The 12859-nt window shown below is 33.8% G+C and overlaps 1 protein-coding gene across 1 annotated transcript in view; it reads right to left on the bottom strand.

Annotated features, from left to right (window-relative positions):
- Positions 1–9039, bottom strand: part of LOC112045973 (uncharacterized) — a 37123-nt gene extending 28084 nt beyond the window's left edge. The window contains exons 1-2 of the mRNA XM_024082397.2: positions 8991–9039; positions 5001–5250 (exon numbers count right to left, since the gene is read on the bottom strand). Coding sequence (XP_023938165.2) covers positions 5001–5065 — 65 coding nt within the window. The 5' untranslated portion in view covers positions 5066–5250; positions 8991–9039. The remainder of the gene's footprint in view (positions 1–5000; positions 5251–8990) is intronic.
- Between the last annotated feature and the right edge of the window lie 3820 nt (positions 9040–12859).

The raw sequence follows: 12859 nt of genomic DNA, 5'->3' as shown, positions 1-12859 counted from the left end.
TTTTCATTCTTTCTCATTTCTTATTCGTTCATGTATTTTTTTTTATTCTTTACAAGTGAGCCTTTGTCTACAATCTCACCTGTTGGTACATCAGGTGAGATTGTAGTGATGCAATCAAAGATAGTAGTAGGAAGCGCGGTAACTTTTTAGGAGTAGGATGAAAATCCACACCCCTTTCGGTTTCTACACGACATCGTATCGGAATGCTAAATCGCTTGGTAGGTACGTCTTTGCTGGGTGGGTGGTAACTAGGGCTTTCTTATGAGACCCTTAGAAAATACAATAATATTGTATAATTACCATAATTATTGATTTGAAACTTCGCTTCACGAAAGAAGGGGCAGAAACTATAACATAGTCAGAATATTATAGTCGAACTGACTAATTTATTTCAAGTAGACATTTCTTACATAAAACTATTATCGTACCCACTGTTAGTAGAAGCTCTTCGTTTAGTTGTAGGGGAAACTCGAATATTGGACACCATTAAAATACATCGCTAATTTTCGAAAAAAAGTCGTAGTCATTCTAAATAATCATTGATTACTTTTTAGCTCCATAGTTTAGTGATGTTGATATCAAAATCAATAAATTAAAGATCTGTATCAAATCCATTAATAGAAATTCGTGGCTCAACAAAATATTTTGAATTGAATATATTTCTATGATTCAATATTGTCGCCGATTTTCAGCAAAGTACAGGTTCAATAGTTGGTCCCAATCTGCTACATTATTTGACAACTCGGTATTTTTCACAGGATAAACTAAACCGACCTTGTTTCAAAGCTATACGTTTCACATTGCTACTTCATAGAGTGACACAAAAAACATTTCAAATGAAAACATGTATAGGTTCTCACTTCTCAAAAACATGTCACAGAATATCTTATTAGTAACGAATTTGAAAAAAGTGAATCAATCATTTGTTTATAGTTCAAAAGACTTTCAAATATAAACCTTATTTCTAAGACCATAGAGACGACTCTCATTCTAAAGTAGACGACCCACTTGCATTTTTCACAGCGCTTACTCATTTGCTTGTTATAAATTACTTTTAGTTTTTAAAACAAATGGGATAGCTTTCCCAAATTTAAACATAGCATAAACTTTGAACACTTACACATCTCGTGGACTTCTTATGTAACTTTAAACCATTTTCCGTAATATTAAACGCAAAAATTTTTATTCTAATTCAAACACAACGTATGACAAACTTATTTGCAATTCCAAGCATTTCATTCATTACAAACAAACACAAATTTCTATGAGCGCGTACGTAATTTCACTTATTAAGGTTCAACGACACTGCATAATCTGTTTTTCAATTGACTGCACTTATACGTACGGATTAGAAAGAACTGTGGCAATAGAACACCACCTTGCAAAACACCGTAATAAAAAAATTACACTTTGTATCCTTAAAAACTCGCGCGCACGTCCTATGAGCCGTGGGCGGAACAACAGTATGACGTGGTCGCCTTACGATTGCTATTAACGACCAAACATCGCGTTCGAACACGTAAAATATCACGGTATACGTAATTCACACAATCCAATGCTCTTTACGAATCCACTTCGATAAACGATGCGTAAACTGAGCCGGCAGTGTATGTGACGGAACGCAAAGTAACGGTTAGTTGGAAAGGAAAAGTAGGCGAAGTAGCGAGGTGAAAAAGGGGGGACACGGGCCAGACGCAATGACTGTCTCTACTATGGCATATTTTACCGTAAGATACACATAATGAATATTTTTTTCGTAACTTTTTCGTCTAGTCATTCATAACTATCGCTCCAAATATTTATTACAGGTAATTGAGGGTTTTAGCTTCATATTATAATGACAAAAAGAACAGTGTTTCATTACTGTCTTGGTATTAGCAAAAATAGAAAATCAACGGCTATTTTTGACTATATTATGTAGTTTATATGTATTAGAAGCTAAAACTATAGCAATTTTTTAATCTATTCGGTATTTTTAAATTCAATGAAAGTTTAGCGAATACCATGTGTGACAATTTAACTTTTACTCTGTTTACGATCTCAATAAAAAAGAATGTCTGTATGTTAATCCAAGATAACTATAATAATAAGTTGAGGTTAATCTACGCATAAAATTTTTTCGAAATCGGAAAACTAACCTATTGAATCCCCGAAAAAAAATCCTTTTAGTCTTAATAATAAGAATGGACTTCTGCGATTAAACATCCAAAAAAATATTATTTTTTTTCGTCTTCCTTTTACATTTTCCATTTGAATTTATGGTCGTTTTATTTTAAGATACTTAACACGCTTTTAGATAGATGATTTAAACACTACACATAATTTAGTGTCGGCACGTGCTGCGTAAGTGTTGATTTGTGTCTAAACCAGATGCTGTGTTTTTGGTGTTACGAGTAAGTCGCTTTTTTTCAGTTAACGACGTTAGTTTATTGCTCGGGATTGAATGATTACTTTTGACCTGCTTGCGGCAGTTAACACTTTTAACAGGTTTTTTTTAAATGTTTTTGTTAACAAGACTATTATTATTTACGCTGATTGGAGTTGTACTTAATATGCTGAATTAACATTATCATCTCTTTGACAATTTTTAATCTCACCTGTTTGCCTGTATGCTAGTTCTTTGTCACAACTAGCAAACCCGGCAAACGTTATTCTATTCTACCAATAGAGTTGTCATTTTTAATCGCGATTTTGGTAATGGGGGAAGGAAGGTGAAAAATATTTTACATCTTACTTTACGATTCTAGATTTAGATTCTCAGATTTACTTTAAAACCTTGATTACTTTTGACCTGCTTGTGGGAGTTAACACTTTTAACAGGTTTTTTTTTCTCATGTTTTTGTAACCAAAACTATTATTATCTACGCTGATTGGGTTGTACTTAATATTATCATCATTTAGACAATTTTCAATCTCATCTGTCTGCCTGTATGCTCGTTCTTTGTCACAACTAGCTAACCCGGAAAACGTTGTTTCTATTCTACCATTATAATTGTTAATCGCGATTTTGGTAATTGTACTCTACTTTATACTTTACGATTCTAGTTTTAGATTCTTAAATCTACTTTAAAATATACCTATATCCCTACAAAAAATCAGTCGAGTCGTTTCAGAGGAATGCGACCACAATGTGCCACAATCACCGTGACACGAGGTTTTTTATACCTATTAGAAGGCTAACGGACGCCCGTGACTTTGTGCGCGTGAAATCCAGTTTTTCACAAGCGGGACCCATGCATTTTTTGGGGGATAAAAGTATATTGCTCAATAATTTCCCATTAAAATTGGACCAGCCATTCACTAGCCCGTTATTTGTGAATATCATAGGCGCTATTATATCCCCGTTTTCCCACTGAAACAGTAACGAAAGAAACCGCGTCTTCTATATGTATATTTTTGGCGACCTCCGTGGCCAAGTGGTATGCGCGGTGGATTTATAAGAAGGTCCCGGGTTCGACCCACGCCTGGGCTTATTGATGTTTTTTTCATTGGTCCAGGTCTAGTTGGTGGGAGCCTTCGGTCGTGGAAGGTTACCCTACCGCTAAGCTACTTAGCATTCCGGTACGATGTCGTGTATAAACCGAAAGGGATGTGGATTTTCATCCTTGTTCTAACAAGTTAGCCCGCTTCCGTCTTAGATTGCTAACTTGTTGTCAAGGGCTAACTTGTAAAGAATGAAAAACAAAACAATATAACAGTTAAAAAGAGCGAAAAAGACACCGAAACATCTATATGCTAATGAAATGAAGATGTAAATCTATCATTTCCTGTACCCCGATTGTTTTGGAGATATGTGTGTACGTAGACGTAGACGAATGAAACAATAAGTATGACATAACCCTGTAATTGGCCATTGTAACGCATCCGGCGCCTGCGTAGCGCAATTACCCGCCTGAGGGCTTGGTAGTCATGATAATCAAGTCGTCTTTACATCATCATCATTATCAGTCTATTTTTAATAGACCACTATAGCTAACATGCGATTAAGTGTAGAGAAATAGACAAAATGTCACCCAATGGCGGCGGATTTGTTCAGTTCCATCTGTTTCGTACTAATGCAGTGAAAAAGCGGTATTTCCGACGTTAGGTTTGGTTTTGGGTTTAATAAAAGTATGTTTCTTGAAGGAAAAGGTTTGTTTTTCAATATTTACCAAAAAGTTGGGCAATATTTAATGATAAACTAACAAACGCCCGCGTGGAAGCTTTCTATATATGCAGAATATCCCATGCAATTATTTATTGACATTTTCCCAAGTTTTCCTACACCATCAAGAATTAGTCATATTTTAATTTATTTAAATAAGAACTTGACAAATTAAAACTAAACCTTCTTCATGAATCACTGTTAAAAACCGCATCAAAATCCGTTAGTTTCCGAGTTTATCGCGAACAGGTAGAACGACTGACAGATGCGATAGAAGACTTTGTATAATAATTTAGTTGAAGCATATTTCTAAAGGTTTCTCTATTTAAAATTATAGAAACATAGTAATCATCGAAAATCAAACCTATAAAAAATAAAATTGATTTGTTTATAGTGCTGCGGAAAATATAGTTTATTTTATATTATACTCGTATTTGTTAACACAAAACTGTTTGAAGCTATAATAATCTAATATATATAAAATTTTCGTGTCGCGGTGGTTATTACTAAACTCCTCCGAAACGGCTGGACCGATTTTTGTGAAATTTCGTGTGAATTTTAGGTACTTAAGTCTGAGAATCGGCCAACATTTATTTGTAATACCCTATGAATCATTTATGATGCAAAACAACGTTTGCCGGGACAGATAATATTATTTAGTAGCTTATTGTATGTACGAGTAATGCAGTCCCAAATTGCATTGTCTTATTCACAACAAAGACATTTTGCAAAACACTTTTGCATGCATTTTTACAACTTATATTCTTTAATACAATTAGTATTTGTAAAAGAAACACAAAACACAACATTCCTGTAAAGTTATACCAAAACCAAAATAAAAAAAAAATTGTAATACCTCCGAATCCAGCGAAAAAATCTATTAGCACCTCTCTTCCCGTTAGGTTTCTTCTTCTTCCCCATTTCGTTGAACCACCATAGACACTAAACTTAGAAAGAAAACTATACCATTGTCTACGTCCTCAGTGTTCGAACATGGAACATGACACGTTCCAACAAATCACTTAGTTCTTAATTTAAATATGGAATAGCACTTGGTTTATATTTGGAACGCTGTCTCTGGCCGTTACAGGACTCTATGCTTAGCTCTAATGAAAATAATAAAACGTTGTTTAAAATCTCTATAATCTTCACAAATTAAATCTAAACCGCTTCTTCTACAATTGAAAATTTTCCATTGTTTATAATAAACAAATGAACACACACCATTTTAGGGAATTACTACATACATATTTACAGTTAATTACGAGCAAGCGGGGTAGGAAAAAAAACTGTCTACAAAAATAATGTTATTTTGAATATTTTATTAATATTTACCAAAGATAGATTTGAAATTGTTGTCACTTAAAACAATAGAATCTAATGTTAATAATTAATTACGCGTTTATAAATTCACTAAAAATTCGGAACTCTTTGCCATAGACAAAAAAAGAAACTAGAATTAAATTAAAAAAGTAAAACCGTTCCGTTCAGAAATGCGCGACGCGATGCGCACGCGTCGAGACTGGCGCGTGGCCACGTTCAAATTTAGAATTCGAAAAAAAAAAAACTCAATGCATTGAAATGCAGCGAGTGTTGGTATATTTTATTTTTGTTGTGTCTACAAAATGAAAATATGTTATGGAGTTTTATTTATGGTGTAACACGCATTATGTCTTTCCTATTATCCTTTAGACTCATGACTAACGAAATTATTACACTGCTTAAACTGGGAGATAAAAATGTATTGTAATGTCTATGTCTAAAATTCAATAATTTATTTTACTTCTAATCTAAATAATATTATTTAAATGCGAAAGGCTGAAAGGATATAATTACAAATTGGCACGTATTGTGGAATATCATCATCATCGGCTCACTGCTGAGCACGAGACTCCTCTCAGAACCAATGCGGATTAGCAATTTACTCACGCAGATAATCAAGAAAATTCTCAGGTCCATGCAGGTTTCCTCACGATTTTTTTCCGTCACCGTTTGGGACACGTGGTATCTAATTTCTTAAAATACACATAACTGAAAAGTTGGAGGTGCATGCTCCGGACCGGATTCGAACCTACGTTCTCCAGAATCGGAGGCAGAGGTCATATCCACTGACTATCACGGCTGATACTGAGTTTCTGCTAGCACCTACTCGAAACTAGCAGACGCTGCGCGGTTCCCTTTCCCGTAAGAATACGGGGATAAAATATAGCCTATAGCACTCGGTGATAGTGTAGCTTCTCAACAGTGAAAGATTTTTTTAAATCGGTTCATTAGTTACAGAGCCTATTAAATTAATTTAACAATCAAATCTTTTCTCTTTATAATATTAAGTATAGAAGTCAGCGGCGAAAAGTTCATGCAAGCCGATTCCCACCTATAAAATCCATACATATTCATTGTCTTGATATATGAGAAACCAGAATTTGTATCACCCTTTGCGATTATGAATTTCCTTTTCTTTGGGACGGCTTACCTTCATCTAAAAATTCTTCGCCACTATAGACAGTAATGACTGAAACACTTCATTTGAATGAGTGACTTAAGTGAAGTGACATAAGACTTAACTATCGACAACTCAATGCCAAACCCAAGCGGTCATTAGTTGATTAACCGAAGGTTTATAACAACAACGCGGTAATCCCGAATTGTAACAAACAAAAATAAACAACTTCCACGTCACAGTACTGTGATGCAACCGAAATCACCTGGCCCTATGCCAGTAGGTGACCACGACTTTTTTACTACTTGTGGCGTGTTAGAATTTGTTTATTTACTAGCGAACGCCCGTGACTTCGTCCACGAAATATCAATTTGTTTTAGATCATCAATGGGTTGGATGGCCAGGTATCTTTACTCATAATTATTATGCTTAAATCTGCACAGCTGCTTTATTACGGGTGGGTTTCCTTAGGGTGATAATTTTACACGGGTTTACACATTAATCACGGGTTATAAAAAAACACAAAATTTCATTGCCCGATCTGGGAATTTGACCCACGACCTCAGCATCTATAGTAGCGTAAGCTAACCGTTGGACCATTATTATGGATGGATAAAAATTAAAAAAAATAATACTAAAAATAAATTAAGTAGACTAAGCTGTAGACAATAGAAGAAATGGAACAATTCGTACTTTTGCACATGAATTTCAGACGAAAATACATAGTTTCTTACTTTTTATACATTAATTAAAACGTATTTTTCCAGTAATCTAAACTGAAGGTCGCTGAAGAGTTTCAGTAGAAAGAAATACAATGCAAAAACAAAAAAGCAGCAATAAAATCCTCATATACCATTCCTAGTAGGCACTAGTACTATATAGAACTATATACGATGAAAGTTTGAGTCATTCTTTACACACTTTATTCCTCTGACGTAACATCCAAAATCGACTGGCAACAAGCCAAAAGAGTCACGGAAGACACGGCATTTCCAAGGTATGAGGAAATACAAAAATACTTGCACTAACCTCATAATTGAGCTATGATCTGTGATCTTTGTGAAATATTGCCGCCATTTGCAACGGTCGACTCTATACCATAGATTAAAAATGGCGGCTGAGTTTTAATTACTGTCTAATTTGTCAGTGTGAATTATTATTGGTATCACTATTAAATCGTTAATTTTGTTTATTTAGTATTGAATTTTTTTATTTAATTTTTGTGTTTATTGATAACTAAGTTATTTTTTTATTCCTCGGAAACATTATTTTTATGGAACCTCAACTTGATTTCTTCGAACAACGAATATGCATGTTAATAAGTTGAGTGGTTAAACCACTCACAAAAGCGTAACGAACAAACAAACAGCCGTTATAGTCCACAATAGTATAAATTAAAAAAAAAAAGTAAGATAAGCCCCGTAGCGGCCCTGTAGCCATGTGGCACGTCGATTCTCTTTCTACAATGGCAAACGCTTTGAAAATTAAAAAATGTACGAAATGACTGATCCGATCGATAACTTGATCACGTGACTTGTCGATAGCAAATTCCCATACATTTTTAAATTTTCGAAGCGTTAGCGATCGTAGAAAGAGAATCGACGTGCCACTTGGCTAGGAGGGCTGATCTAACTATAAACAGTAGAAAAGTAACGCACAAAACATGAAAGAGAGGCGAGCAAAATAGAAAAATACAAAACCTTTGAATCACACTGTTTGTTTTGAGAAATGTAAAGGGATGTTGAATCATCGCCCAGCATCTGTTGTCTTGCTTTTAACTTTTTAAGCATAAACCGGTCAAGTGCGTCTCGGGACCCGCGCACTATGGGGTTCTGTAGATTAAATTAGCACATTAAAACATGATGCACTAAAATTTTAAAGGTATGCAGCTGTGTATTTAATTTGCTTAAGAATTCATCTCGCCGCATTGCATGTACACTATTCAAGTTCGTGACTAAGGGCCCCGTATGAGTTCGAAACCCTTTGGGCATACTCCGACAGTAAATACGTGAGGTTTGTGTGTTGTGAATTTATATAATATCCGGTTTGATAATATAGATGTCGGAGAAAAAAACAAATACTGCATCTAACTTTATTCATAAGAAATAATTTATTATTAAACAACAACTTCATCCGTCAACCATTTGCAACATTTTGTTGATTTGTGATTAAAATACTGAACCGATTTCAAAAAATCTTTCACCAATGGAAACCTACAATATCAACGAGTAACATGGGCTATAATTTTATTAGCGCATTCCCACGAGAACGGGAAAATTAACGTGGGTAAAAACTCCGCAAGTATTCAGATAAACACCACTAGATTTTTATTCAACAACCCATTATTCGATTAGCACAGATTATAATTATTATTTAAGACAAAAAAGGCCACAGTCTAAAATATACCGTATGTCAATCAAGCGACATCACGTCCCGTAACGGCAAGCGTGAACCGTTAACACGTCAATCGGTAACTGGCCGTAAAGAAACACAGACTTTCGGAAGCGTATACAAATTATTTATAGAAATATTTCTGTAGTATATACAAAATTATTTGAATAAATTGTGCCAATATTTTTACGACTTACAAACGACCGCGCTTGTTTCAGATAATACGTCATTATCTTTTCTTTTATTTTCTTACTTGTTCACAACTTACTGTAATAATTTTATTTTATACTAGCCGACGCCCGCGACTTGGTCCGCGTGAAACTCGATGTAAACTTTCAACTACACCTATCCTACCCCTAATCTACCCCTAGCCTATTCCTACCCCTACCCTACTCCTACCTACCCCTACCCTACTTTTCTGACTGATTTTTAACACCTTGTGCCCGAAAAACCCAAATATCTTACGGAACCCTATTTTTTTCCAAAATAAAATTTAGAACCTATTCATTACAATCAAACAAACATACAAACAAAGTTTTCCTCTTTATAATATTAGTATAGAAGATTGGTTGCTGGTTTGTTTATAAAATAAAAAAATATGTAATACTAACGGACAAAGCCGATTTTTGCAGAATAAATAAAGAAAGATATTGAATAACAAGTGGTATCCTTGTATAGGTATTTATAATCAGGGAGCATATAAGTATCATGTTGACGAAATACCTATAAGTCTAGAAGATGTCTTGTGAGGAAAACGCCCCACCAAAAAAAAACAGAATGTCCATGAATAAAATATTGTTCCTGGGCCCAGATACGGATAATATGCTAAATTCTAATAGTAGTAATAATAATAGTAGTAGAAGTAGTAGCAGTACAGTAGGTAGCTAGGTAAAGTTAGGTATTTATCTGTTAATTTCACATACACTACCCGATGAGTCAAAGATGTCGTGAAGTTGGCAGTGCTTTATGAATCGCATTAATATACGCTGCAGAGTGATGAGATGCGGTACCGCATATTGAACTAGTTGTTTTACGTGAACTTCGTCCTAAAATTAACAATTATAATTAAAAAAAAACCTACTTCAAAACTGTAGTGTTTTAAAATTTAAATGAACAAATAATAAAAGGTTAAGTTAGCGCGATATTCAATAAATACACTCAGTGGCAGAATATATCGAAATTAAGCTACTGTGAAACATTTATAAATAAGAAATACCTATCTTCAAATGAACATTTTTGTGAAAAAAAAAAACAATAAAACAGTACAAAGAACTTTTGGGTTATTGTTTTTTTGTCTTATGTTTTTAAATATTAAAAACTGTTCACAAAAACTAAAAAAATAAGATGGAACGTATTTTTTTTTAAAGTAAATTACGGATTTTTATACTATTATGATATTAATTTACGTAATTGTTTTCAGTGTTAAATTGTTAAATCTTGAAATACAAATTATGAAAAAAAAAATATTGTATATGCGGATGTCAAGGAGACGCGCGACGTTAATTTTTTTTGTTCATCGCTGTAAAGACTCATTCTGTATCATTCTTTATTCTATGCAATAAACAAACAACAATCACTTTGTGAACTAAAAAAGTTTGTTAGGTACCTACGTCAACAAGAGTAGTATAGACTAACGGCCAGTTTCTTCATCGCAAGTAACAGTCAAAGTAACGTCATAAATCAAAAGTGACGGTCTTAACTGAAAAATAAGGTCTTCTTTACTACTTACTACTTTTACTGTTACTTTAGCTTTACATGAAGAAACTGTAATGTAAGAAACAAGATTCAATAATAAAGCCAGTAAAGTAAGGCAGCCTTGGCATACTGAGAACAATTTTGACAATACACTGTATTGTTTGGAGCTGATAGGCGTAGTGTTACCAAAACTTTTATTTTTTTCAGGACGTACCATGTTTTTCTGTGTCCTGGATAATGAACATGGGATAATGAACTAAGGGATACAAAATTAAATAATTAGGAATTTTAACTAGGTTCTTCGCTTTTCTGTATTAAATAACAAAAATTAAAAAGAAGCATAAAAGTAATGTGCTCTATTGGACTGTTTTGAATATTTAACTAAATAAATTATTACCTACTAAATAAATTAAATAAAATAGGTCAGAATACCTAAAATATAAATACCATTCAAAATTTAAACTTAAACAACTCTATTTAGCCCAGAATTTAAATTAATATCATATATAAATTTCTAAAAAAACTAATTTTGTAAATAGTCCTTCCAAGTTCGGAATCCGTAAAACATTTTTTGCAACTGAATTTTTGCTGATTTTTTTAAAGAAATTTTCGTTTCCTGGTAACTCAGTTAGCTACTAGAATCGAATGAAGAATTTTCGTAAATAAAAAGTTGATCTTCTCATCGAGATGAAGATACTCAAGAAAAATTAACTTGTAATCAGTTGAAAAAAAAATTCTATGGATCCTATCTATCCTTTTTAAACGATTCGAAAATTAAAAAAAATGTATGGAAACGACTTATATCGTTTACTATATTTCGTTGGTTGTAATCAAGTTATCAATTTTTTTTTTAGTTTGTAAGCGATATCGTTTGTAACTTTGTAGAAAGAGAATCGACATACCGCGTGACTATAGATCTCGAACCCAGGACCTATACATACATACATATATAGGCTACATAGCCTAACTAGATCAGAAAGCAGTTTAGAGAATATCAAAATCCAGATTAACTGAAAATTTCGTGAGTCCATCCAGCGGGCGTGCTATCCGACTAAATATAGCTGCACCCGCGCGATGTTAGTTTTATTGTAACATAAATTAAGTGGAAGGAAATCTCCGAGTCCGCTCCACGATGTTTCGAACCCGACTACAGAAATAATACTGTACAGTATGCAGTTGTTATTTTTTTATTCGCCTACTGGTAGTATTGAATACTGTTGCATATGCAAACAGTACAATGCACTACCACAGAAAACATATGTATTTTTATTTATTCTTTACAAGTTAGCCCTTGACTACAATCTCACCTGATGGTAAGTGATGATGCAGTCTAAGATGAAAGCGGGCTAACTTGTTAGGAGGAGGATGAAAATCCACACCCCTTTCGGTTTCTACACGGCATCGTACCGGAACGCTAAATCGCTTGGCGGTACGTCTTTGCCGGTAGGGTGGTAACTAGCCACGGCCGAAGCCTCCCACCAGCCAGACCTGAACAAATTAAGAAAATCTCAGTCTGCCCAGCCGGGGATCGAACCCAGGACCTCCGTCTTGTAAATCCACCGCGCATACCACTGCGCCACGGAGGCCGTCAAACACAGCCTTTCTTGATGAATACTGTTTACCAACAAACAAATTAAAAATGATTATATGATGATTATAATTAACTTGTTCTTAAATTAATGAAAACAAATTTGAAAAGTTTGCAAATTTTAATAAGCTTTGAATAATTAGATATGGTTAATATATTTTTTCATTTTATAAACATGCAATACATAATTTAAAATAAATAAGTTACGAAATGTCATGCGTTGTCTACCTTCATTTTTAATTTCTTTGTTGGTAAACAGTACTCATCCAGAAAGGCTGTACTATGCTTATACTTACTATTTACTTTATTATAAATGCAAATATATGTCTGTCTGTTACATTTTCACGGTCTTTTACTAAATAAGAGTTAGTACAACTATATATTATTTTTAATCAACAACTTTAGGATTGTGCGTGTTTATGGCTTTTTTTTTTGCAAAACATTGTAGTGTATTAATCAACCTCCTAATACTCTCTGTTACCCTGGTATTTTTTGACGCTTTTGCGTTACGTGACAATATCTGCTAGTGTAAGCCGTAAGAACTTCGTTTCAAAATAATGAATTTACAAAAAAATATATCTAGGCATAACGAATAAAATTG

The sequence above is a fragment of the Bicyclus anynana genome, chromosome 18, assembly GCF_947172395.1.
Source record: "Bicyclus anynana chromosome 18, ilBicAnyn1.1, whole genome shotgun sequence".
Lineage (NCBI taxonomy): Eukaryota > Metazoa > Arthropoda > Insecta > Lepidoptera > Nymphalidae > Bicyclus > Bicyclus anynana.
The sequence above is the reverse complement of the archived record's forward strand: the minus strand, read 5'-3'. Positions and strand labels throughout refer to the sequence as shown.